General features: G+C 49.5%; 2 protein-coding genes across 6 annotated transcripts in view; one reads left to right on the top strand and one right to left on the bottom strand.

Moving 5' to 3' along the window:
- LOC119437555 (mitoguardin-like) overlaps nt 1-1,353 on the top strand; it is a 92,639-nt gene extending 91,286 nt beyond the window's left edge. For all 5 annotated transcript variants that reach the window (XM_037704561.2, XM_049660706.1, XM_049660705.1 and 2 more), the window contains one exon: nt 953-1,353. In XM_037704561.2, the coding sequence (XP_037560489.1) occupies nt 953-1,117 (165 nt within the window). In that variant the 3' untranslated portion in view covers nt 1,118-1,353. The remainder of the gene's footprint in view (nt 1-952) is intronic.
- A 3,404-nt stretch (nt 1,354-4,757) lies between these two features.
- Nucleotides 4,758-6,033, bottom strand: LOC119437554 (trafficking protein particle complex subunit 4). Its single transcript, XM_037704557.2, has 2 exons — nt 5,582-6,033; nt 4,758-5,177 (listed from the first exon to the last, which is right to left on the bottom strand). The coding sequence occupies exons 1-2, from the start codon at nt 5,860-5,862 to the stop codon at nt 4,796-4,798; spliced, it is 663 nt and encodes a 220-aa protein (XP_037560485.1). The 5' UTR covers nt 5,863-6,033; the 3' UTR covers nt 4,758-4,795.
- Nucleotides 6,034-27,551: the final 21,518 nt, after the last annotated feature.

Here is a 27,551-nt window from a genome sequence, read left to right as displayed (position 1 = left end):
CCACTCAATTTACTTAAACATTTTGCACGTTATCCAAAATTGCAGCACAGTTTCAACAATAAGTATTTCAATATATACGCAACACATTCTAAATATCCATTACTTTCATCAGTGCTTTTTCTGTTGATGCAATATCTCAGTGTACACAAATGTGTACACAGCGTCTGAAAGGGTTAAAGACATTTCAAGTCAGAAAGTGACATTACAGTCAGCTGCCACCACCACTGCTACAGGACAGTATTTTCATGTGCGCAGGTTCAAATCGTGCCTTCCTGCATTTTCTTTTTTTGGCCCCCTGAAAACTTGTCAGCTGTGTCCAATTTTTACAGGAGGTGGTCAAGCTGTTTCTCACGAGTCTTTTTCTGTCTATTCCGACATTCACCTACACTTTCCAGCAATGACGCAGCTGTCAAAGCCTTTGACAGCTTAGTCTGATAAGACAAATCGAATTATTGAGGCAAAGCAAAAATCTTAGACGAAGCAGGCGATAGGTGTCGGTGTGGCCTCTCTTCACTTTTCAGAAATTAGTTGCAGTTTCTAAATGACTCAGGAAACCATTACTGTGATTTTGTGTTGTATGCATGCATCTTTTTCATTTAATTAGTTGGGAATTGCACTTGCAGTGTGTTACCTTTGTTTCCATCTAGTGTGGTCATTCCAAGTCATTCATGTACTGCCTTCCAGTTTTTTTTTTTTTTTTTTGTCATTTTCGTTGCCACTGCCATTCGCATGATGTGCATAAGTGGAGGTATTCGTGGAAGTGATTGACTGAGGGTGTGGCCTGGGCCCAAAGTGACCATATTGTGTAGCAACTAACCCACCTTACCAAGGAGAAGGTCGTCTGGTGACCATGAGGCCTGTGACTTTTAGCCATCAGTGATGCAGGCTAAAGTGGACCGTCTTTGATTTTTGCAAGTAGGCAGCTCTCTTTTCTATGCCACATTTTTTGCAGGATGAAGTGGAAGCGCTTGTGTGCGACATGTTTGACCCGAGCCGCAGCCGCTATTCAAGCGTGGATGACCTAGCGCAGGACATTCTGCAGAACAGCCAGCTCCACTACGACCGTCTCTGCCAAGCCCTGGCTGGAGCCCTGCTGCCCGACTCGGTGCCCCCTTGACGACTGGCGCCACCTAGCAGGGCATCGACTGGTCTAGACGGCACAGCTCCCGTTTCCAGCGGCCTCGCGCCAGCTTTCTCTTCCACCCCATCCAAGGGTCGCCATCAACACCGCGACCATTCCTGCTTAACGCAAAAGTGATAGTTAGAACTTGAATGTGTAGATGCCTTTGGGCAAGTTTCGTTGACCACCTGTGATCATTGAGCATAGGAGAATAATAAAAGGACATTGCGAGATGTTGCGTGCCACTTTTGCATTGTCCAAGAACAACTCCTAGAGGTCATGGGTGCACCCTCGTCTGGGTCTTGTGTTTGTACAGTCTGCCTTTATTGTGAAAGTCACTCATGCGCATCATGCATACTTTTCAGACGCTTCACATTCATGGCCATCCGTGTTGGACAGCACAAGTGGTCACGAATAGAAGCAACTGATTAGAATTGGCAAATTCCTTTTACCGCCTGTCTTGAAGTATGGGTTGATGAGCTTAACACACCATTCTTGGCTTTCTCACATGTCACTTGCAGATTTGTCCATGGGGATTGTTATTTCCCTCAGCTTTCTTTCAATGCAAAGCATTTTTTGCAATCTTCAGGCATTTTGAGTGTATGTATCTATCTAGCCTCCTATTTTGTGATGCCGGTGTGGTCGTTTCTTCAACTGGGTATATATCGGAATAGGCATGGGGTGGCATGACATACATGCATACATAACATGAATGACATCAATGACATATTTGTCATGGCATGTACATCATGACATAAATGGTATGAATGACATGATGCCGTCGTGGTGGCTTCTTTAACTCAATATACAGGGTGTTTTAGCGAATGCTTTAAAGAAATTTTAAAGGTTGCCTGTGGCAGATAGCACAATTCTAGTTCATGAGCTCGTATACTCGAAGAGGCGGACATGCACGAAAAATTCAAATGCATGATCAACTAATTAACAAAATTCACGAATTAAGTTTTAAACTAATTACCTGATGCTTGCGCTGCTTTGTGCACCTGCACGTATTGCTGCCAGTCTCGCAGATTATCGCCATTGTAAGGCGTGCGGTCAAAGCTCCTGCGATAAGTGCTGGAGGCTGTACCTGTATAAATAGACTGCACCCTTTCTTCGGCGCCTTGGTGGGTGCTCGTTCATTTGACATGCACTATCCAACATGTTTTCTAGGCAAACAAGCAAGGCATAAGGAGTGGACTTTTTTCTCTATGGTGGCAGACCCAGACAGTTTATATTGTGACACCATAGCCTCCTCAGAGCCCATGTCCCAACTCAGTCAGTTCTCCATCCTGTTCAAAAACTAAACATGTATGTTGTTACCAGTGGGTTTTTTAGAAAATTGGTGCTACTTTGTGTGAGATAGTTGTATTATCACAAAACAAAACACTTGGGAAATTCATTTCAAGTGCCACTAGATTGTGCTGCAATCAAGCAAGAAGAATAAGCACGCGTTACCATGCAGTGTTATAGACCGTTTTTTCATGTGCGCCGCCATCTATGGGCAGTTGGCATGCTGGCTTGGGCGAACGGCAGTGTTGTATGCTGTGGTATACGCTCGGCGGCAATTTCTGATGGGTCTTTTCGCACTCGCGTGGTGTGTTTAGCATGACATGGCGTCTTCTACGTGGGCAACTGTCCCGTGAGGCATAGTGAAGGGATGTAGGTCTGAATTAAGCGGCTGGAATTTGTGCTGGTGTTGGGGCAGACAGAACACCCAGCGCGATTTGTGCGTGTTTGTTTGAGCTTACAATCAGCCTCGGAGAGCAGTTAGGTATTTATGAAAATTCGTTTCACGAATGTTGCCTTACTGCAGCATTCTCAGCATTGTAATTCTCAGCTCTGGTTTAGCAGCAATGAGTAGTTACAAAACATATGACGATCCTAACAGCGTGGGTACTGTTCTGCTGGAGAATAAGTTGTGCCGTTTACTTTGGCAAGTGTTCAAGTTATGTGTAGATACACTGAGCGACTGCCTTGTTTGCTGGGCAAGGTTTCCACCCACAAATAGAACAGTTTGGTTAATAATAACCCCATAGCATTCAGCGTGAACCACAATTTCCAAGTGGTCTAACAACCAGCCGCGGACTGCGCGAGCGTCCGAGGCAGTACTAAATGCTGTGCAATAGATCTGTTTGTTCTGTATAGCGCATGATCCAAGTGGTCCAAGCATGTGGCACGATCATGCAAGTCTTAGTGCGGCGTTATCCCGTATTCTGTTTTATTTTCCTGCTAAAGGAAGAACTTTTTTTTCAGTCTCGTAAGTCTCGCGGATCTTACGGAAATTGTGTCCTTACGAATAGCTGTTGGATTCTTTTTATGCAATCCCCTTTGTATATTGTGCCTTACAGGGCGAAAAGGCAATGCCGATCGAAGCACAAAGCTTGTGTGTATCATGTTGGTTTACCAACCGCAGTGCTCACTGTGTTGAGCAAAGCCTTTGGCCTCATACAGAAGGCTAATGTAGACAGTAATTTCAAGTCTACTAGACTTAAAATGCGTGAGAACGATGCCGGGGGCTGATACAAATGTTTTATAACAATTGGCGCTTAGATGTTTCGGGGTAGAGTTGGCCGTACACGAGCACGCTTTAATGCTTTAGTTCCCACGTCAAGCGATCAGACAGTGCGAGTTTCCAATTCATGCTGGCGATTCACAGACGCCGGTTCTCTTCCGAGTGAAAACCGATACATCCAAAATAGTTCACGCATACACGCACCACGGCTGATGATGAGACTCACATTTTTGCACCGCCAAGAGAGATTTCCAGATACTGTAGCTACTGCTGCACCTAAAGGCTACACAGTGGTTGTTTGAAGACCTCAGAAGATCTGACATAACGTAATTTGCCCTCATAACTAGAGAAAACACATCCAGATCATTCCGCAGCATGCAACCAGCAACACATTTAAGCAGCACCGCGCCAGCTCGCACAAGCCAGAGAGGAGGAAATGCGCGCCCTTTCCTCTTCGCCCGATGAAGGTTTTAATTATGGGGTTTTATGTGCCAAAAGCAGTTCTGATCATGAGGCACGCCGTAGTTAGGTACTCCAGAATAATTTGGACCACCTAGGGTTCTTTAACGTGCACCTAAATCTAAGTACATGGGCGTTTTTCGCATTTCGCCCCCATCGAAATGTGGCCACTGTGGCCGGGATTCGATCCCGCGACCTCCGGCTCAGCAGCCCAACACCATAGCCACTGAGCAACCACGGTGGGTCCGATGAAAAGGTCTATAGCTTCCCTGCATTTAGGTAAACAAGAGGTTTCAAGCAAAAGTTTTTGAGCTTTTCAAAAGACGGGTTTGTGATAACCTGTCCGAAGGCATCTTATGGGCCTGAGGAGGTTAGTATCACAGGGTTAACAGGCTCGATATTTTTAATTTGTTCTCAAATCGTCCTTACCACTGTAATTTGACAGTTACAAACATTTTGGGGATACTTGCTTCTGTTGTATTTTGCACGATCTGGTGCCTGCACGCCCTCTACATGCTCACTGACTTTTTCTAAGATTTTTTCAAATCAATTAGCAAGCATGTTAGTCACTGGCAGCAGCCAATAAACTGGCCTAAATAAATGATGGCAGTCTCCATGTGAACACATTGCGAAAAGCCTTTCTCGATGTGCCCACATAGTGAAAACAAAAGCACAGTCTGTGGTTAGGCTTGGCTTCTTGTTTCTCAGACATTGCTGATGCCTGTTCGCTCCATCTGTTCCACAGCTGCCTGGAGGTTTGTGTCAAACAGTTCACATCGTATAGGCATCTCGAGCGAGTAGAATGGATTCTTGAGTGCATAGTCAGCATACAGCTCGAACAGACGTCGTAGCAGTGGCTCCAGAGATGCCTGGCGGGCATCAGCGAGCACAATGAACTTGATGCCTGTCACAGTCTGGTAACAGTGCAGGCGGAACGCACCCGCTTCCAGGACCTCGATGCCCGACGACTTGGGTTCGGGTGACAGCTGCGAGGCAATGGCATAGAAGGAGTGGAATGTGCTGGCAAGAACGATACGTTCATTGGTCGTCAACCGGGGCCGTCCAAACCGGATGCTCAAGGGGTAGCTGCAATGAGGAAGAAGAGTGAAATTAAAAAGTCTGCCGTGTGCTTGTAGTAGGCTAGTTTTCGTGCAATTCGTTGAGGTTTTCCCTTTTTGCACGGGCTACCGTTTTTCACGCAAAAAGCCGCGAAACTGCGGCAATTTCCTCTCGGCGGAAAATCGGACAGCCAGCGAAGTGAGGTTAACGTATTGATCCCAAAGAACTCGGCTGATAATACTAGCACCTCACAAACATGTATGCATAGAAAGCACAGCGGCCACACGCAGTTACCCATTACATAATGCGATGGCTACGTCGCACAAATGCAGAAGGCAATGCTGTCTAGGGTTCTCTCGTTCAGCAGTAAAACGAGCCCGTCTGCACGTCGGGGTGCAGCTGTGCGGTGCGTTCTGTTTTCGAGCGCATACTTGGCCTCGTCGGCGACGACTGCTTCCACGTCCCTGCCGTCCTCGAGCAAGCGGCCGGTGACGGCAACACCGTTGACAGCCATGACCGCGTGGCCGACGCAGACGCCGTCCCGCTGCCCGAACACCACCACTACCCGCTTGAGCACGTTCTGGTACGACAAGGTCATGTCCAGAGGGTAGCTGAACGTCTTCTCCACTTCGACCCGAGGCAGACTCGGAAAGTCGCTGTGGAAGATGAGGCCGCCGGACTTGCTCACGATGTAGACGCTATAAACCGGCATCGCTGCTCCGGCCGGCCTGGCGTGGCCTACCTGAACCAGAATTTGGGCGGTTTAAATTGCCGCAGCAGCGACCGCATCAGCGAGAGACGATGATGAGACGCAGTTCGGGTAGCGAACCATCCGCCGACGACACACTCGTCACAGCAACCGCCCCACGGCACGAGACGGCCACTGCTTCAGCTTGGCTTGGCTGCTCCACTACTTTTTTCGTTTAAAACGTTTCAAAAATATTGTAAAAATGCGTGAAAGTAAATTTCGCACGTAACTACACCTCTAGCATATATTTTTCTATAAATAAAATTTACAACTATTTTTCTTAAAACTAGGTGATGTCCAAAACCCCACGTCTATGATGTGTTCCCGGCTCCCGAAATCACGTCCGGCGCTTTGAACCATGGAACCATGAAACCTGACCACGGTGTAAGAAGGCAGGTGATCCGACGGCGGCGCGAGGCGCGGCCACTTATAATGGCGAATTCCATTGGGAGAACAGGAACACTCAAAAGCACGCTGAAAGTGCTCGTTCCTGAGGCGACGTGTTTCAGTGGTCGAACAGGAGTGCAAGAGCCGTGCTGAAGCAGTGGCCGTCTCGTGCCGTGGGGCGGTTGCTGTGACGAGTGTGTCGTCGGCGGATGGTTCGCTACCCGAACTGAACGCCAGTGGTAGAACAAGAGCAGTTTCGCTGCGCCGAGAGCACTCTCGCCTGAAAAGCGGAGTACGGAGGAAGTCACGTGACTTAAACCGTCATATCCTCCTCATTTCTTTTTATTTTGCTTCAGCCGGCGCGTCTTCTACAGTGGCTAGAATGGGTACAATGTAGAATGGGGAAGTGTGTTGCGTGTGTTGAACCATAGCCTCCTCGATAAACTCTGTGTCTGTCAAGACGCCGAGACAACAATAGGGAGGCGCCGTCGGCAGAGTTGCAAACTGCCGCCGCTCATTTCGCTGAGGCCGCCACCGATGTAGAGTGACACCGCGTCTCCCGTCTGCGCGGCGGGCGCGACACCGACTGTTTTAATTGCTGCGATGGTGCGATCCACTGGGCGACCAGAGTCTTATTTATAACGCTGTAGAGCACCATATAGTAGTGCCTCGAATACAGCCTGTGAAAGTGCGAGCGCGCTTGCAGCAACTGTAGCGTCAAAGCGGATTGCGCGTCGCACGTAGCAAAAAAAAAAAAAAAAAAAAAAAAGAAAGAAAAAAAAAGCGCGAGTTTGCTTAAAGTTACCGTGGTAAAGTGCAGAAAATACGCAAGTCGGCTAGCGTTCTTACAGCTATATCTTGTCAAAAACTGCTTGCGACGCTGCTCTATAATGAGCCGTCTTATATTCTTCTTTTTCCTTCATTCTTATAATGAGCCACGTCCTTCGGGCCTCGGCGCACGTTAGTTATAGCATACTATTTTTACGACTTTCAGACACGTTTTCCCCAAGTTCTTTTGCTTCAGATGAGCTTTGTGGCCGACGTGAATATTTATACCCAGAAACCTTTGCACTTTCTACGTGCACGTCCGTGAGCCTTGGCGACCAGGAAAAAATATGGAAACAAATATTTAAGGACCTAGAAAAAGCGGCGCATGCCTTGAATAAGCAAAATGCGAGCAAATATTTAATTGCGAACGCTTTGTTGAACGATGCATGCACCTCAGATATACAAAGTCCCGAGATACATACAGTTCAGACGTCATACAAAATCCCGAGGGCGCTTCTGTCACTATATGCGTTGCTCGAAGTTACATGTATCCACGGGAAGAAGTTCACGGAGCTTTACCCACACATGATGTCGGTGAACCAGCGTGGCTTGACAGTTGACAAGAACTTTATTAAAAGATCCTGAGGAAAAAGATTGGGGGGAGCCGAAGGCACCCCAATCAAGTTGGTGGCTGCGCCCATGACGGAACCGGGAGCTGGTGGCTCTCGGCGACGTCGCGGGCCCTCTGGACGGCCTGTCGTTGATGCGTAAAGTCCGCGCTTTCCAGCGTGGCTTCGAATGGGTTTTTTTTTTTTTTTTTTTTTTTTTTTTTTTTTTTTTTTTTTAACGTGATCGCACGTCAAAAGCATCTAGCAATCACGGTCGCTCAGCGTTAAGCTCAGGTCCACGATCACCCAAGAAGCAGTGGCGTAGCCAAGGGGGGGGTTCGGGGGGTTCAAACCCCCCCCCGAAATTTTTTGCACCCCCCCCCCCCCCCCCCACTAACCCACCCTTTTCTCTCGTCGCTTCGCGCTGACATATTTCAAGAAACCGGTGCTACTTTCACACTTTCATTCCTGGGCGCTTCCGTTTGGGTTGGTAATTTACAGCGAATCATGTCTGTATATGGAAAAAAACTGTCACGGTGTTTGTCAAGGCCTTGACACTCTGTGAGGTTTTGGGCGCGAATGTGGCGTCCGCATTCTGAAACAACAAATGCGCAACAAATGCGCAACAAATGAAGCAACAAATGCGGCAGCCGCATTTTAGATGAAGGCGAAAATGCTCGAGGCCCGTTTACTTAGATTTAGGTGCACGTTAGAGTACCCAGGTGGTCGAAATTTCCGGTATACATTTCCGCCGCTTCCCTTCAGGTGCCGGTTAGGCCGCGTTCGCGTAGGAACTTGGTTTCGAAGCTGTCGGAAGCGGCAAAATGTTGCAAAAATCCGCCCGCCTAAGCGGCAAAACAGGCAGAAAAACAGGCGGCGAGCCAAATTGGTCTCGGGCCGATTTTTTCGCCATGGCGAAGCGGAAACGCGGCGGAAAGTCGTTCTGCTCGACCGGAAGCTACACTAGCATGTAAACTTCCGGTCGTAACATTGAACATGGCACCAAAAGTGTAGGCTGTCATGCTGATCGACGCGATCAAGAACCACCCCTTCCTCTACGACAAGAGTGGCACTCAAACGTACTGTCAGCAATACTCGCGATAATATTCAACGTCGCGCGACAGGAGGTGCGGCAACGAAGCCTTGGCGTGACCCAACTTCTTACACTTTTGCAAAGCCAGGCGAACCCACCACTGCCGTTTCCGAGGTTTTCTTGTCTTCCGTTTATTCATTGTCGATTTCTAGAAAACAAGTAGGTAGAAGTATAAAAGCCATTTCTTCTTCCACTTCCATGGAAGACAATAGTTAGGCAGACTCCTCGTTGGCGCTCCATAATTCTCCTCGCACGTGCACGGTATGTTGCAGAAGTCGCAGGGTGCTTTTCTCGTCGCGACGATAGATTAGGAGCGTAGGTCTCACGTAGGACGCGCAGGCTTCGGCGAGCCTCAACACAAGGGCCAGCCCGGGTTTTAGCTTTGGTGTTCCCGTTGCCGCTTTCGTGTCCTGGAGGCGCCGAAAATAATACGAAATGATGGAATGTTATTACAACTTGTAAATAAAAGCTATTAAAGAAATATAATCACGCCTATAGGCAGCAACCTGTGACACAGCGCTACCGCGCCCGTGTGAGGAGAATTACAGAACGCCAACGAGGAACTTACCGAAGGTCGCAGATGACACGCGAACTTGCGCAAGATGATCACTTTTGATGACGGGTGGGTCAGTGAATGAACATACCGCTCGAAATAATGCGATAATGAGCGCCACCACGCCGACAAACGTACGCAGACTAGATGGATGTGGACGAAAGCGGCAGCGCGGCCGCGGTGGTAGCAAAACAAATGTGAACTTGGACATGCGCGGAAAAGATTTTCCGGCCGCTTTGGCCTCTCCACCCGCTTGCCGCTTCCCAAATGTGAACGTAGCCATAGTCTGCAGCGCAAAACGTCTCTCGTTTGCGATTGCGCCCCTACGGAAGGCTGGTAGTTACTGTTGTGTTGCTGAATCCCAAACCAGCAATTATGAAATGCTGGTAGTTGCTGTTGTGTTGTGGAATCCCAAACCAGCAATGTACACACGAAAGGGTTGATGCCAGCAGTGAAAGTCCACCGACTCGCAAAAGAATGCACGAAACAGACAGCCGACAAGCATGGATTACTGCTGTGCGCAGTACAGCGTAAGTAAACTGTTGTTGCAGGCGCTGACAGTTCTCGTCGGAGTTCACGCGTCCTGAGAAATTGATTATGTGCACTATGCACTGAACAAGACCGGAGTTCATTCCTGCATCACTAGTACACCAATCAGTCGAGATTCCGTGAGGTACAAGGCCACTTCCTGTTTGCACCGGCCTAAGTGAAGCAGAAATGACTCGCACGCACTACTTAAAATGCGTACACATGCCATAACTATGCAGTGCGGTGAAATATTCTGTACAATTCTGAATCTGTTGACGTAAAGGCAAATGACGGCTGCACGCTCGCACACAGCGGAAGACACAGCGGCCCATGCACTTGCCGCAGAAAATGCAAGGCGACGAAAGCTTCGTAAAAAAAAGCATTACTCGTTTTTGCGCGTATTTAAGTTTTCTAGCGCAAAGACGCAGCGAACAAGCTATTGCTATGGGAGTAGGTATAGCCTGGTAACACGTGCATTTTCACATGTATAGCCGTCCTTGACCTGTGAAACGCACTTCGCCCCGACGAGGACGACGCCATCTACGCTTAACGGCGATTAACAATTAATGATGTCTTCTCCGATCGGGCGGGTCGTCTCAATGATGCGTTTTCGAAGACTGGTCCATTCAGTGGCGCGATGAGAGACGGTTGCTCCAAACGCCCACTGTACCCGTCGTACTTACTGTATTTTACTGAGCTTACATTACTTTTTACTTAATTTCTTCACAAGCACACAGTGCCACACACACACGCGAGGGGGGGGGGGGGGGGGGGGGTCCCATGTGTTTGATATACATGCATAGAGTGTGCTTAAACTACCGATACTTATTATCGATCACGTCACGTAGTGGAAAGCAGACGATTGCCCCCCCCCCCCCCCCCCCCCGGTCGGGCCGATGAACCCCCCCCCGAAAAAAATTTCTGGCTACGCCCCTGCCAAGAAGGTTTAAAATACGTGGACCGCACCAACGTTGCTAGGTTTGACCGTACTGCACGAGAAAAACCAACAAAAACAATGCACCCGACTTGCGATCCCAGCGGAGGTAACGGAGAGACGGAGACGCGGGCCACGGCCGCCTGGATCGGCGCGCGCCGCGAACCCTGCCGCGCGCGTCGATCCAGGCGGCCGTGCGCGGGCACACTGCAGCACTCACGAGCTGGATGTATGGATGGAAGGGTGGATGAGGCTGAACCCTTTATATCGGGCGGTGGCATACGCCGCCTATAGCCATGACTATTAGCATATTTTGTACTTTGTGGTGGGTGAAATTTCACCCCTGCCTTGATTTTTGCCACGAGTCAGATAACCTCCGTTTGGTTATTTCTACCCGCTTAAAGTCTATTTTGCCTTCACTGTCCCTAAACCCCAATGCCTTGAAAAAATCAGCCCCGTTGCTTTGCAGTGTAGGGTTAAGGCCTTTAGAGAAAAGTATGAGGTGTTCAGCCGTTTCCTCTTCTCCACACGCACAGCACAACGTGTCTATACCTTGGTACTTGACTCGGTACATCTTAGTCCTCAATACTCCCGTCCTGGCTTCAAACAAAGAGCTAGCTTCCCCTAGAATTATCATAGATATTTTCTTTCGCAATTCTGGATGGATGGATGGATGGATGGATGGGTGCACATGGATGAGGCTGAACCCTTTAAATCGGGCAGTGGCATACGCCACCTAGCCATGACTATAATTTGTACTTTGAGGTGGGTGAAATTTCACCCCTGCCTTGATTTTTGCCACCAGTCAGGTAACCTCCGTTTGGTTATTTCTACCCACTTAAAGTCTATTTTGCCTTCACTGTCCCTAAACCCCAATGCTTTGAAAAAATCAGCCCCGTTGCTTTGTACTGTAGGGTTAAGCCCTTTACCGAAAAGTATGAGGTGTTCAGCCGTTTCCTCTTCCTCTCCACACGCACCGCACAACGTGTCTATACCTTGGTACTTGACTCGGTACATTTTAGTCCGCAATACTCCCGTTGTGGGGCCGTATTCTGTAACGCTTTGGTTTTCGAAGGATTCGGTTTGGCGGTGGCGTCACATTGAGGCGGTCCGTTGACGTAATGAAAACAAGTGAAAGGACAGAGACCAATCGGCGCGAAGGTTTCTTTTTGTGGCCGTGAACGTCACAAACCGAGTAAAAATATAGCAATTTACGAGCGCTTCTTGGTAAATAAAAATAACTTGTTCATGGTATTGATGAGGTTTACATTTTTCATCATGAAACGCATGTGAGTTGTACTGGCGGTGAGTGACTTAACGAATTTTGTTTACTTCGGTTGACCCATTTATGCCGCTAGGTGGGACGTCGTACGCCAGCTTCGCGTTGCGACCAAAATACACGTACTCAAGTTCCTCGCACAGTCGGAGCGCTGTCTCTTTTGAGAATCTGAATTGTCGCCTGAATCCCTCATCTGTCATCTCAAAGGCGTCTTGTCGACGTCGAGGTTGTCGCTGTCTAACACGGAGGCTCGCTAAAAGCACGATAACAGGTGCCACAGGCACCGCACACGCCGTCATTTTGCTCCGAGTGCCGCGATCTCGCCCGTGCACACGGCACGCACAGGCTCTGCACACGGCACACCGCGCTTCGGATCAGACTAGAGTTACTGTATATGCTATATACAGTAACTCTAGATCAGACCGAAGCAGCGCGCGCGGCTTCGCTTCGGAGCAGACGACAAATTCGGTTTCCGCGTGATTGACATGTGGTGCGTGACGTCAGCAAAAAATGCGTTCGCGCCCTGAGGCGATGGCGTCACCCAGGCGGCGACCAATCGCTGCACGCAAACCGAATCCTTCGAAAACCGAAGCGTTACAGAATACGGCCCCAGGCTTCAAACAACAAAGAGCTAGCTTCCCCTAGAATTATCATAGATATTTTCTTTGGCAATTTCTTGATTGAAAGTTCTTATGTTCCCAGTGCTGATTTCGTCTGCATCCCTGTTTTCCACAGACCCCCCTCTCTTTCTTTAACCTTTTTCTTAACCGCTGTTTCCTGGTTTGCACCCCTCCTGCAGTCCAAATATTTGATTGAAAATTTTCTGGTCAGCTTCCTCCATTTTGTGTCAACATTCCTCATGTACAAATAACTGAAAACTCTCCTTGCCCACCGCTTTTCTCTCAATCGCTCCTCAAATTCTATCTTGCTGCTGGCTTCCCTGCCCTCAAATGACATCCATCCCATGTCACCCTGTACCCCCTGATTTGGTGTATTTCCGTGTGCTCGCAGAGCCAGTCTACCTACCCCTCGCTGCTTAACTTCCAACCTTGCTCGAACCTCTGATCTCATGTACAGGACCGCATTGCCGAAAGTCAAACTAGGGACCATCACCCCTTTCCAAATCCCTCTCACCACTTCGTACCTATTGCAATTCCACAGTGCCCTATTTTTCATCACAGCTTCATTTCTGCTACCTTTAGCCGTTACATATTTTTCATGATCCGTTAGGTACTCAGCCCCATTGTTTATCCACACTCCAAGATATTTGTACTTATCCACCACTTCCAGCGTAACCTCCGCCATTTTCATATCGCGGAACTACCGTGGCGCCCCCAGCGGATTATGCAGCTGTCGCACCACCTGTCGAGCGCGCCGCTTCGGATTCCTAGAGAAGAGAAAGGGGAGGGGAGCGTAGGAGAGGAGAGAGATGGGCAGGGGAGGCGCATGCGCTGAGGGTGTGTGGCATGCGGGCGCCGCTCCATAGAGGATTCCTAAAGGAAAAAACGGGGGGGGGGAGCGTAGGAGAGGTGAGATGGGGAGGGGACGCGCATGCGCTGTGGGACGCGCGACAACGGACAGAGCCGCCGGCAAGAAATGCTCCGCATAAAAAAAAAAGATGCATCGCGCTCTATTTACAAATTTACAAACAAGAACGTTATGGATGCGCTCAATTCGACAAGTACTTCCTCTTAATGCGCACTCGACCAGGTCGTAATCTGAAAGTAATTGCGCCTCGCCGCGCTTGGGTGCCAGACATACACTGCCCCCTCCCGTCACCTGTCAGTTCATGTGGCCGCAGCTTTCTTTTTCGTCTCGGAGAGGGAGGTCGCAAACGCGAGGAGAATCTTCCTTTTGTCCTCGCTCTCGCTGCGCATTCCCCTTCATTGACTGGCCCTGTGCGTGCGCGCATACCTCAGCAAGGTTGACCCTTTCAGCCGCATTCCTACTCGTGGAGACGCGCCCTGTTCTCTTGTCGTCCGCCTTTGGCGACGTCTCCATTTTCTCAACCACCATAACGAGCCCTTTGAAGTTCTGCATGATGGCCCTTCGCGTACGTACGGGCTGCGGTGTGGCGTCTTTGTCGAATTTGCGCTGCGCTAAATACTTCACCTGTTTGCGCCGTCTGAAAAATTTTTGCCTCGCCAGGCGGTCGCCGAATGTGCCTCTGCAATCCCCGATCGTCCGGTTCCTACCCTGCTTGGCCGCCATGTCAGTCTCCTCTCCTTTGGACGATTCCGGAACTTCGATCAAATGCGGAGGTACAAGGGAGTTTTCCAGCGCCTCCTTGACCTTTTTGGGGCTGCTAAAGCAAGCCTTGTCCCCGCAAGGAACGTCCTCCGGAAGAGCCACCGTTTTTACTTCCGTGGCGTAATCGTTCTCTTCTTCTGCCGCAATTCCTCCTTTAACAACCTTCAGAAGGTCTAAAGATCCTTTCGAATGTGGCAGCACCAAATGAGTTTCTAATTCCTCTGCTAGCCCTTGCTGCGACATGCCCACTGTTGTGTCTGGCGGTCCCTCGGGACAAAGGAGGCCTGCACCGACTCAGACGCGCCAACCTGGCGCCCTTGCTCGCGGCCGAGAATTGTCACCTGGGACTGAGGGATTAGCAGTTGGTCTCCAGGCTACCTCATGCGTCGCTAAACGGCAGCGTCGCCCTTTGGTGCGGTTCCGTGAATTACCAGCGCCGCCCGAACCACGACGAGGTCCGGCGTCGATTGCGACGCGCCAAACTGGCGCCCTTTCGAGACAGCCACCGCCCTCCCTGATTCCGCGAACTGACCGCTATGGAGAGGCGAATCTTGAAAGGGGCCAGTGTCTGGCAATCCCGGGGGAACGACATCAACGTTCGGTTCCCAAGGTGTCAACCGCTGCCTATGTTCGGGGGCGACCTAACAAGATTGGAGGCGGAGCCCGGCGGGAAACGACGACACATCACGTGCGGGATATGGCCACCTGATCCAAGATGCTGATTGGCCAAAAGAACTACAGTGTATTCCCTCGTCGAGTGAAAGAGGGAAACGAGAAAGGGATAAAACAGGGGACTTGAGTGTTGTGAGGGACGCTTGAGGCTTGACCATGTAGAGCACGCTTGACGATGTAGAGCACGCTCGACCATGTTGAACGCTCGGAGATGTAAACGCTACTACATGCAAAGATGTTAGCACGTAGACGGCTCCAATATTCTGGAGCCCTTCTTGTAAAATACCATGTACAGTGTATATAAAACAATTTTCTAATCTCCCTGGATAACTCCTCCTCTTGGCACCTGGCACGGCATCATACATGGAACCTTCGTGGACACCACGAACAGTCGCCATTCGCAACAGTGGTGGCAGCGGTGGGATCGGCCGGCGTTGGCTACATCGGTGTGGTGAGTGCTACGTGTTTGCTTCTCTTTTCGCCAGACTCATTAGCGCAGGTAGTCGATAATGGTGGTTTGGTGTTGTTAGTGATTTTGTCTCGCAGACCAAGAATATAGTGCCTCGTGGGCTAAATTACTAGTGGGGAAGAAACACAGGGTGCACTGTAAATACGGATAACTTTGAAATCCAGGAACTCCTCAAAAGTTGTGAGCCGATGGGCATTTTGGTTGTCCCTGCGGTAGGCAAAAGTCAACAATTGGAGCTTTTACAGAATGAGGAAGTGAGTTGGGAGAAGGCCGGTGAGGCCATGAAAATAGTTCCGTAAGGAAGGAGCACGAAGCGAGAAATTCTGCAATCTCCCGATGTGATAGCGATAAGGACGAGCTAGGTAGTGCCTGAGTTTGCCCTTCATGTCGCCAGAACTCTCTAGTACAAGTAGGTAGTTGCTAGGAGAGTAACTTTGTGTTTTCTGGCGGGCACCGTTTTGGGAATTCACCTTCTTTTTTTAAACAAAAAAAAAAAAAAACAAGTTTTGTTTTAAGTTAGGGTGAATTTTGAAGGCAAACGAGATCGCTATGGAGAAATTCAGAGTGCAGGACCTCCTTCTAATTTGCGAGGAATTGGGCATTTCGGCCGACTCCGCAAAAACGAAAGAAGCGGTTCTCGACGTCATGAAAGCAGAAGAGGTGACGGTCGAGGAGGCTGACGAGGCTTGGGAGACGATTGAGGAAAGGAAGCAAAAAGCTGAGTGCGAGAGGCGCGAGCGCGAAGAAACAGAGAAGCGCATGCAGGAGGAAGCGCGACAACACGCTCTTCGGATGCAAAAGCTTGAACGGGAATGCCAGATGCTTAGATGGCAGACAGCACGACGCCAGCTCCACACTTTCAGGACAGACGAGAACATAGTTAATTTCCTCGCCCGTTTTGAGCGAGTGTGTGAGGAAGAGGGTGTCAGCCGGGACTCGTGGGCCGAGCGATTAGGAGCACTGCTGCCGTTTAGTGTCGCTGCGTGTTTCTTGCATTGTTTGTCCGATGAGAAAGCGCGCGACTACGACAGGGCTAAGAGAGCTTTGTTCAGGCGCTTTGGTGTAGCATGGCAGGCCGACTTCGAAGGCCCAAGTGAGAGAGAAGCCCTTCCTGTCGAAGGTACTGCTAGCACTGAGATGGCTAGATTAGAAAGCTTTGGAAAAGGTGTGATGCAAGTGACACACACACAAAGCAAAGAGAGCGGCGGTTTTCCCGCACCAGAAACGGAAGGCCCTTTAGGCCAAGTGTGTACGGCGGCGGCAATTTCAGCCAGCCTGCCAGATAGGTTGCCCTATTTATTGTCGAATAGGTCAGAAAAGTCGCCAAAGGAAAGGCGAGTGTTTTCTCCAAAGAGGAACCAGGAGAGTTTTTCTCTAAGGAGGAGCAGGGAGAGTTCCTTCTCCAGTAAGGGAGCTTTCAGGGCAAAAGCACATGAGGAGACTCAGAGACTGCTAGGCGTGTCCCCTAATGAGCAGCGGTCAAAGGACCAAGATACCATTCCAGAGGCAGCTGCAAGCAGTGACGAGTTAAAGGTGTTAGTAGCCGGAAGCGAGGTGAATTCGGTCACCGAAGTGAGCGGTGGTTTTCCCGCCCTAGAACTTGTGGCCGACTGCGAAGGCCCAGACGATTTTCCCGCACCAGAAACGGAAGGCCCTTTAGGCCAAGTGTGTACGGCGGCGGCAATTTCAGCCAGCCTGCCAGATAGGTTGCCCTATTTATTGTCGAATAGGTCAGAAAAGTCGCCAACGGAAAGGCGAGTGTTTTCTCCAAAGAGGAACCAGGAGAGTTTTTCTCTGAGGAGCAGGGAGAGTTCCTTCTCCAGTAAGGGAGCTTTCAGGGCAAAAGCACATGAGGAGACTCAGAGACTGCTAGGCGTGTCCCCTAATGAGCAGCGGTCAAAGGACCAAGATACCATTCCAGAGGCAGCTGCAAGCAGTGACGAGTTAAAGGTGTTAGTAGCCGGAAGCGAGGTGAATTCGGTCACCGAAGTGAGCGGTGGTTTTCCCGCCCTAGAACTTGTGGCCGACTGCGAAGGCCCAGACGATTTTCCCGCACCAGAAACGGAAGGCCCTTTAGGCCAAGTGTGTACGGCGGCGGCAATTTCAGCCAGCCTGCCAGATAGGTTGCCCTATTTATTGTCGAATAGGTCAGAAAAGTCGCCAACGGAAAGGCGAGTGTTTTCTCCAAAGAGGAACCAGGAGAGTTTTTCTCTGAGGAGCAGGGAGAGTTCCTTCTCCAGTAAGGGAGCTTTCAGGGCAAAAGCACATGAGGAGACTCAGAGACTGCTAGGCGTGTCCCCTAATGAGCAGCGGTCAAAGGACCAAGATACCATTCCAGAGGCAGCTGCAAGCAGTGACGAGTTAAAGGTGTTAGTAGCCGGAAGCGAGGTGAATTCGGTCACTGAAGTGAGCGGTGGTTTTCCCGCCCTAGAGTTTGTGGCCGACTGCGAAGGCCCAGACGATTTTCCCGCACCAGAAACGGAAGGCCCTTTAGGCCAAGTGTGTACGGCGGCGGCAATTTCAGCCAGCCTGCCAGATAGGTTGCCCTATTTATTGTCGAATAGGTCAGAAAAGTCGCCAACGGAAAGGCGAGTGTTTTCTCCAAAGAGGAACCAGGAGAGTTTTTCTCTGAGGAGCAGGGAGAGTTCCTTCTCCAGTAAGGGAGCTTTCAGGGCAAAAGCACATGAGGAGACTCAGAGACTGCTAGGCGTGTCCCCTAATGAGCAGCGGTCAAAGGACCAAGATACCATTCCAGAGGCAGCTGCAAGCAGTGACGAGTTAAAGGTGTTAGTAGCCGGAAGCGAGGTGAATTCGGTCACCGAAGTGAGCGGTGGTTTTCCCGCCCTAGAACTTGTGGCCGACTGCGAAGGCCCAGACGATTTTCCCGCACCAGAAACGGAAGGCCCTTTAGGCCAAGTGTGTACGGCGGCGGCAATTTCAGCCAGCCTGCCAGATAGGTTGCCCTATTTATTGTCGAATAGGTCAGAAAAGTCGCCAACGGAAAGGCGAGTGTTTTCTCCAAAGAGGAACCAGGAGAGTTTTTCTCTGAGGAGCAGGGAGAGTTCCTTCTCCAGTAAGGGAGCTTTCAGGGCAAAAGCACATGAGGAGACTCAGAGACTGCTAGGCGTGTCCCCTAATGAGCAGCGGTCAAAGGACCAAGATACCATTCCAGAGGCAGCTGCAAGCAGTGACGAGTTAAAGGTGTTAGTAGCCGGAAGCGAGGTGAATTCGGTCACTGAAGTGAGCGGTGGTTTTCCCGCCCTAGAGTTTGTGGCCGACTGCGAAGGCCAGGACGACAGTAACAAAGCTAGTCTTGATAGTGCTAGTTTAGAGAGCGCTGAGAGGATTGTTGAGCCCGTACTTAACGGACACAGTGACAAGCGCGAAGAAACAGCTGTTTCGCCATTTAGCGAGACTGTTCTGGAAACACAGGCCGACTTCGAAGGCCAGCAAGGAGTTTTGCATGCGGTCGACGGCAGTGATAGAGCTAGGCCAGCTGAAGGTAGACTTCATGACGAGCTAGCTTGCTCAATGGTCAAACCTGGTCATGTTCTATTACAAAGGCAGACGCACTGTGAAACCCGAGAGGGCAACGAAATTTCAAGTGCGTGTGCTGATGCCGCAGGACCAACGAAACATGCCAGACATAAAAGGCGTAAACGCAGGATGCGAAAGGCGAACGCGGTGGAGGCGCTTAGAGTCAAACTTGCGAAGCGCCAAGGCGACATTAGTAGATGCGCTAAGGTCGCGATCCAGCCAGAGACGGCGAAAAAGCAACGGAGGGTTAACCCCAAGCTTAGGCGCTTGCTACGGTCAGGGACCGGCGTGACGCACGTCGCGAAAAGGAGAGTTTCGCGAAGATTCAGGCGTAGTGAACGTCGCCTAACCGCATCTCGTACAACGCATAGTAGGCAGAGGGACAGAAGGAAGCGCCCGGTATGCTGCCACCGTGGCCGATCACTCGCGGGGGAAATGAAAGGCGACTGCCTAGCAGATAATGGGACAGTGCGCGCACGGGTCTGTCAGTGCATCCCCCTCCCAGCACTTGAAAGCGGCTGTCCTAAAGTCACAGCTACAGGGCGTGTCAGGCAAATTAGTGGCTTTTGCCTCCTTCGCGACAGCACCTTGCGAAATCCCCGGAATGCGCGACCCCCTCGAGTTCGTTTGAAAGAAAGGGGTCCGATTGGGGCTCGAGAATAAGTAAACAAGGAAGACGGGTAGCATTTTCTTCTTCTTTTGTATTCATTTTGTGGGAGATGCGTGTTGAATGTTTTACAGGCGTAAAGAATACCACAGTGTTTTGTTAAGTTGTTAGCCTTTTCGGCTGGGGTTTGACCCACAGATTAAAGGGGTGGGTTTACGCGACGACAGCTGTACACTTGGTGTCAGCTATAGACTTAGTGTCAGGGTTGCAATAGTTTAGAAGGTCACGCGCAGGTTGCGCAAGTTGATGACTTGAGCTTTTGCTCGAGTGCGTAGAAAGTCGTGTTTTGTTAACGGCAGTCCTTATTTTTTTCACGGCACGTTTTTCGAAGTTGCGTTTATTAATTTTAATTTCTTGGAGGGCATTTCTTTTGAACGACCTTGAGCTTTAGAAATTTTGTTAGGCAGTATACTTCGGCTGACTTTGGAAAACGTCGGATGATTGTTCCCGCACGCACGTGGAGAGGACCGCGCGTTAGGAACAGGTTGCGCCGATCGTCATTAGCGATAGAGTTATTTTCTCTTCAAAATTTGCAAAAGGGTATCTCACATGAATAAGGCCACCTGCTCAGATGGAGCTTATAGCATTAAAGCAGCACAATTTCGAAGTGCGCAGGGGAAAATGCAGAATAAGTTAGGCCTTGTGAGCCACTTTGGGCACGGGATAGATGGTTTTCCTATTTGCTGATTTAGAATTTACGGCATTATGTAATGATTATGTAGCTTTGTTGTGCTAAGTGTTGCGAACTATGAATTACTGAAGGTCAGTTCTCCCTTCGCGTTCCTGATCTGTGGAAGCTCTAATTCATAATTACTTAGCTTCATTACATAAACCCAGTCGGTGTCTATTTGCGAAGACACATCATCGGAAGTTTTTTGGTACTTGTCCGGATCAACGAGCACCTGGTGTTTCAGGGTTTTCTTTAGATAGGGGGCAGTCAGATTTTTGGAATCGGTAAAGTCTGGCGATGAGAGTGGCTTACAGTGGCGCTTGCAGCATTGTGTGTGGCTGACAAAGGTCGCTCCTTGGAGCTTGGAGCTTGTCATTTCTGCAGCCCAGTCAGAGCCCACCTATGAAGAGGCCTTTGGCGGGAAGATCATCATTCCTGGAAGCAGCGGCCCCATGGCTTTGAGCGAAGCAGGCATCAAACTGGCCGAGCTGCATGGAACAACTCGACCTCCCGATGCATCATCTGGCGGCGGGGGTGCTGTTGTGTCTGGCGGTCCCTCGGGACAAAGGAGGCCTGCACCGACTCAGACGCGCCAACCTGGCGCCCTTGCTCGCGGCCGAGAATTGTCACCTGGGACTGAGGGATTAGCAGTTGGTCTCCAGGCTACCTCATGCGTCGCTAAACGGCAGCGTCGCCCTTTGGTGCGGTTCCGTGAATTACCAGCGCCGCCCGAACCACGACGAGGTCCGGCGTCGATTGCGACGCGCCAAACTGGCGCCCTTTCGAGACAGCCACCGCCCTCCCTGATTCCGCGAACTGACCGCTATGGAGAGGCGAATCTTGAAAGGGGCCAGTGTCTGGCAATCCCGGGGGAACGACATCAACGTTCGGTTCCCAAGGTGTCAACCGCTGCCTATGTTCGGGGGCGACCTAACAAGATTGGAGGCGGAGCCCGGCGGGAAACGACGACACATCACGTGCGGGATATGGCCACCTGATCCAAGATGCTGATTGGCCAAAAGAACTACAGTGTATTCCCTCGTCGAGTGAAAGAGGGAAACGAGAAAGGGATAAAACAGGGGACTTGAGTGTTGTGAGGGACGCTTGAGGCTTGACCATGTAGAGCACGCTTGACGATGTAGAGCACGCTCGACCATGTTGAACGCTCGGAGATGTAAACGCTACTACATGCAAAGATGTTAGCACGTAGACGGCTCCAATATTCTGGAGCCCTTCTTGTAAAATACCATGTACAGTGTATATAAAACAATTTTCTAATCTCCCTGGATAACTCCTCCTCTTGGCACCTGGCACGGCATCATACATGGAACCTTCGTGGACACCACGAACAGTCGCCATTCGCAACACCACTGAGCCGGATGCCGCCTCGCTAGCGCATTTTCCCTCGCTTTCACTAGCTTTGTGCTGCGCTTCCTGAGTGCCTATGTCATGAGGCCTTTCCCTTTCTTCGTTGCCGTGCCTTATCTCCGCCGCGATCTCCTGAGCCTGGGGACGCGGGAGAGCTTGGACCGTATGGTCGCCAAAACTCAGGCTCTTCTTCCTTAACAGCATCTCCGAGCGATTTGAAAATAAGTAGGGGTATTGGTTGGACAGATTTTGCGATACTGCTGCTTCAGTCAGCAATATTCCGAACAGCCCCTCGATCTTTATGCTGGCTATGGGCAAACAAACACTATTTTCCTCAACTACCTGCCGGATCCACGCATGTTCCCCGGTGAAATCCTCAGGTTGCACATACGCAGGGTGGACGATGTCCATTGTCGCAGCCGAGTCCCTGAGTACCCTACATGGCGTTCCGTTCACTGCGAGGTCGCGAAGGTAGGGTTCTAAGAGCGCCAAGTTGCCATCGTTATTCACGAAAGAAAAACAGTCCTAGGCTTTCGACAGCCGACCGCAAGGTGTCCAGGCTTCTGGCAATGGAAACAGACGACCGGTTTTCTAGCCTCAAACGCCTTTCCTGTTTTTCTTTCGTCTTTCGCTGCACTGTTATTTTGGCCTAAATTATCGGTCGGCACGTCTCTCGTCCCACTTCCAGCTTTCTCTTTGTGAAAGGGGCGCCTGTTTTCCTCTTTGCCGAATTTAGTCAACGGCCTGACGTGCGTTTTCTCGGATTCGCGACGTGCGGCGAATTCATCTGCTAGCACTGCAGCACGTTCTAAGTCCTTTTTGCCGGACTGATCTTGAATCCACAGGTGCACCTCTTCGCTCAAGCACCCATAGAACTGCTCGATGCAGATTAGCTCAACAACCTTGTCGCGACAACCGAACACGTCTTCCCCTTTTAGCCACTCAATTAAATTGACTTTCATTTTATCACAGATCTTGAAAAGACTCACCCGATGTCCTAACTGCCTCCCGAAAACGGCGGCGGAAAGCCTCCGTTGAGAGCCGATATTTCCTTAGCAGCGCAGCTTTTACTTTCTGATAGTCCTCCGACTCGTCCTTCGTTAGCCTTGCAATTATTTCGGTTGCTTCGCCAGGAAGAACGGTCAGAATCTGTTGCGGCCAAATCTCTAGTGCCAACCTGTTTTTCTCGCAGGTTCGTTCAAAAGTAACGAGAAACAATCTCATGTCGTCGTTCACTTTGTACAACGGCACGAGATCCCTTATTTTTACTCTTGCTTTACCTGAACGTCTTTCATCTATTAAGAGGTTATTTGCTGATTGCCTGGCCAGATCCCGCTGCACGTCTAGCCCTTTTAGCTTTAGTTCGTGAGCTCTCTGTTCCTCTCGTTCCTTTCTTTCTGCAGCTTCCTTTTGATCAGCTCTTTGCTTTTCTTTATGAACTTTTTCCCTTTCTTCTGCAGCGTTTTGTTCAGCTTTCTCAGCTCGTTTCTATATCTCTTCCCGTGCTTCTGAAATTTCGTCCTCAAGAGCCCTGCACTTCTCAATCGCCTCAATAAGCTGCGGCTTTCTCTGACTTTTCCCGACCTCAATTCCCAGCTCTTCACAAAGTAATAACAACTCTGGCTTTCTCCGTTTGCTCAAATCTATGGTCAATTCCAAACGAGGACTTTCTTACTCTGCTGTGATGTGAGGAAGCTTTCAACAGGAGCCTGCACGTACAGAAACTAATTCGCCATTTTAGAAAACACAAAAGCTAAAACCTGGCAAATTCTCAAATAAAGTCAGGCGCTCACCATTCTGCTGAAGCCAGGACGAAGGGTGGAATATCCCATTGCTGCCAACCAGCTGATATAATCTCGACCGGGTGAGGTGGGTCGTCACCGCAAGAATAAGGAGACGGCGATGAAGGCGGGCATCGTGATGATGAAAAATACATAAGTTGCACGTGATGTCAGTCCTGCCTTCCGGTTTTGCGTCCGCCATTACCGAGCACATACGCCGTGGTGTCGGAGCAGCGGAGCTGTGTTTACGTCCGTGCAGCGGATCGTTTTGCTTTGTGCGTATGCTTTAATCGATTGCCTTGCGCGCATGGCGAAGGAGAATTGTGCAGGACTTTGTCCTGCATACTTTCATGAACTTGTGGGACCAACGCGGGCCAGGTACAAAGAAAAAATCGCCCAATGTGACGGCGTGGATCCATATCGGCTACCAGTTGGTGCGCAAGCCGCTGTTAATGCAAGCCTGCTACCACCGGTTACCCATGTTGACATTATAAATTATCTCGTGTTATCAACAAAATACATTATAAATTATCTAGTGTTATGTTTCAGTAGATCAGATGAAGGCTTACAAGTCGCTCGACTCTCACAACTACTTTACGAACGGATGGGTCCGGAACCTCATTGCGAAGAAGTTGCCGTCTAAGCGAGTTGTCTTGCTTAGCCAAGTGAGTTGAATGCACTCGTCATTTCATAGCTGTGATAAAAAAAACAGCAATAACCACATAAAGGATCGACATACATCAGCCTAAGTGAAATTGAAGCTTCAACTCTCGTCGGCCACGCGGCGAGTTCGCCGAGCGGGGATAACGTACACCGAATTTCACAATCTGGATCAGAAATGAGCCAACGCAGAGTGAAAGCAAAAGAAAAAAAAAAACAACAACAAAGAAAAAACACTCCTGTTTCCCTGCTATCCGTTACAGGAAAGCAGCTTTAGTGTGTCTACTGCCGAACTGTATTTTTTACTGCCCCTGAGTCCCTGTTCTTTTCCTTAAATTACTTGGGATTACCTGCAACGGGAGCACGACAGCTGCGTTCAAGACTTGTTCATGATCATTACCAGCTTTGTGTCAGCCAACAACACTGCAAACAGCAATTGTGGTGCTCAGTCACCACATTTTTTTTTCTTTGCTTTGCAGCCGAACACAAGAATGAACAACTGTTGTGAGGAATAGCAAAAAAAAAAAAAAAAAACGATTTCGTGTGATTGCTGACAGAAAATGAAGGAGGCTGTGACGGATATTTTGTTTTGACTGTTTCTCTGTAGGTAAACATTCTTGAGGTCCTTCCTGCTGATGCGCGCAAGCCAAGTACCTGTCCGCTTCTCGGACAGCGCCTTTGTGCGGTCGCACTGATTTGTTATTACCTCAGGCAAACAGTACATCCCCGAGTCTGGTCCCTTATCATGCGATTTGCACTTACTTCTCGTACTGCAGCCAAATATTTCACAAATCGCCATTGCGACGTACGGCGTCGACGGGAAATGAGAAATCCGCACAGCTTGGCGCTGTGTCGTCTGCCGCAATGTGCTCGGTAATGGCGGCGCCTTGCGAGATCGTATCCCAGAGTTCCGCGATGTGACGTAGTTGCAAGTTATGTATAGAAAAGATTGTATTCACTTCATTGGTACTGACTAACATGGGGGCCAGGACGGCCTTAAATAACCACTCGCGGTTTTGTAGTAGCCGATGCCCCCCTTGTGGACGTGAACTTGTGGATTCAGTGCCTTTGACAGGTTGTCAAGTCGACGACCTCTTCGCCTTCGTGTCTTCTCCCTTGGGTGTTCGCCTTTGGTATGCTCAGAGCGTAAAAAGGGCGACGCTTTCTCGGGGATGAAGGCGATTATCTCGTCAGGGGAAAACGCGCGGCCATGATTTCCACACTTGCAGGAGCCGAGTTTCCAGGAAGACGATAGCGCGCGGTGATGTTTTCCATACTGACGGGAGCCGAGTTTCCAGGAAGACGATAACCGCCTCTCGTCATGGGAACGCGCACGGCGATGTTTTCCCCATTTGACCTGTTGAATTCCTTGCCGATCATAACACATACAATACAGATGGATCAATACAATTACACCAAGTACTATATAACAATACAAAATAAGGTAGAAAGATTGATAACAAAAACAAACTAAAAGAGGGTGCCTTTACACACCTATAAGCTCTACAATAAATGACCCCATTGTTAGGTTAGGCTATTTAATCAGGTTAATAAAAAGGTACCAAATGCTGTACCAAAAACAAGGCAACAACATCACAATAACAACTGAGCAAATGATGACGCATAAGGGAAAAAGGTACCAACAAAGCAGAAAAAAAAAATGTTAGTAAGCAAATATTTACAACTTTATATGGCCGATAAAACTACTATCTTTACTTTGTATAGCTGTCTAGTAATTTGCTATCGCAATCAATGCTTTGCCTTTCGGGCGAAACTGCGACTTTTTTCGGTATAGTTGAAGTATAATTTACAAATACAGCCCTACTTACTTTTCTCTTTATATAAGAGGAGAGAAGCCAGTATCAGCAGTAAGCACGAATTCCAGGGGCTGATGGGCTTATGCTGACGCTGTAATTAAAAACTTTTTCTTGCACCTAAATTATGCACACACGAGGCTTGCCACTGTTGCAACAAATCCGGCTTCAGGATTAGCAGCACAATGCCACGAATATTCAACTCGTTTGCCGAGCGATCGGGGCCGCTAAGCTCTGCCTTAATTCACTGGCTCTGTGTCATGATGTGACGTCGTGTCGCCTAGTTCCGGTGTCTTGGAGCCAGCGTGCGAAGCCTCTCTGACTGCTCGAACTTGCTCCAACCTCCCCGCTAGCTGCCTGGCTGCCGATCCCCAGCGAGAGCTATCCAAGCAGCGTGCGTTGCGAGCGTTCTGTCGTAGCACCGAATGTGTCCGGTATTGCCATAAACACAGGCGAGCTGGCCGTTTTAATGCACAAGTGGAGGCGTAAACTAAAGCCCCTCCATACTACACTACCAGCGCCTGACCCGACATACTACCTCTGTGATGAAAGCATAGAATGATGAAAGGACTTTAGTGCAAGTAGGAGCTGCTGGCAGGGTGCAGCCACCTGGTGGCGCAGACCTTAAGCAGCCAAACACAGAGCTAATCTTGCTCTAACCAAGTTCAAAACGACGAGTACGTTGCTGCCGAATATTTACATGAGCAGCAATGTAGAAAGTTACTGCTATATTGTTTGTCTGGTTGAGCTGTGTGCCACCCTGCAGGCCGCTCACGTTTGTGTCTGCCCACCTGGCAAAATGCCCAGTCCACCTGCGTTTACTGGACACGCTAAAACTCAATAGTGGCAGTAATCCTCCAGTGTGAAGTGACGGTTGCAGACGCGTAGATCCTGGTGCCGATTGAATACCGACAGCCTGATGCACTCCAGCCACATGCTCGCATGTTGCTCTGCGGAGGGACAGTGTTGCAGCTTGAAATGTTTCCAATCGCTAGGTTTGCAGCCAACAATGCAACAAGGGTGATTCATAGTCCTTGTGAAAATAAACTTGGAGACCAACATTACCCCCGCAGCTCACGTCAACATGGAGCACGTTTAACGCAAGCCACAAGCAGACAATTGCTGTGTGCCGGAAGTGCTTGAGTGATCAATTGTCGTGTATTCTCTTTCGGTGACTTTTTGATTTGTAGAAACAAGTTGACCAACATTCCAACTATTACAAACAACATTTGTTAACTATAAAGTTGGAAAAATTATTGACGACAATGTGAACAGCCAATTGCATAGCTCGCCCGACTGAAGTCATGCGCGCTCGCTATGTAGATGGTAACAGGGCCGCTGAAAACTCGGGCGAGCTGCGCCGCTGCGATTGGCAGCGATGCACACATATACTAAATCTTTATAATAAATTCCACGCTTTACACAGAGCGCTTAAATGGGTTACTTAATGATCAGAGGGACATACCCTAACGAGTCGGTACGCTTGTACGATATTGTCAAAATATTTTCGGGTCATTTTAACAGGCAAAAAAGACGCATAACTGTGTTGGGTCATATTTATTGTCATATTTATTGAAACGTTAGTAAATCGTACAAATCGGGATTTTATCAATGA

This window comes from Dermacentor silvarum, chromosome 1, assembly GCF_013339745.2.
Source record: "Dermacentor silvarum isolate Dsil-2018 chromosome 1, BIME_Dsil_1.4, whole genome shotgun sequence".
Classification (NCBI taxonomy): domain Eukaryota; kingdom Metazoa; phylum Arthropoda; class Arachnida; order Ixodida; family Ixodidae; genus Dermacentor; species Dermacentor silvarum.
Note: the sequence above shows the minus strand (reverse complement) of the source record. Positions and strands in the feature narration are given on the sequence as shown.

Excerpts from the sequence above, each read along its gene's own strand:
- LOC119437554 (XM_037704557.2), bottom strand. The coding sequence starts at position 5,862 with ATGCCGGTTTATAGCGTCTACATCGTGAGCAAGTCCGGCGGCCTCATC. Across the intron at positions 5,178-5,581 it reads GTCGTCGCCGACGAGGCCAA|CTACCCCTTGAGCATCCGGT; the intron begins GTATGCGCTCGA and ends TCCTCATTGCAG.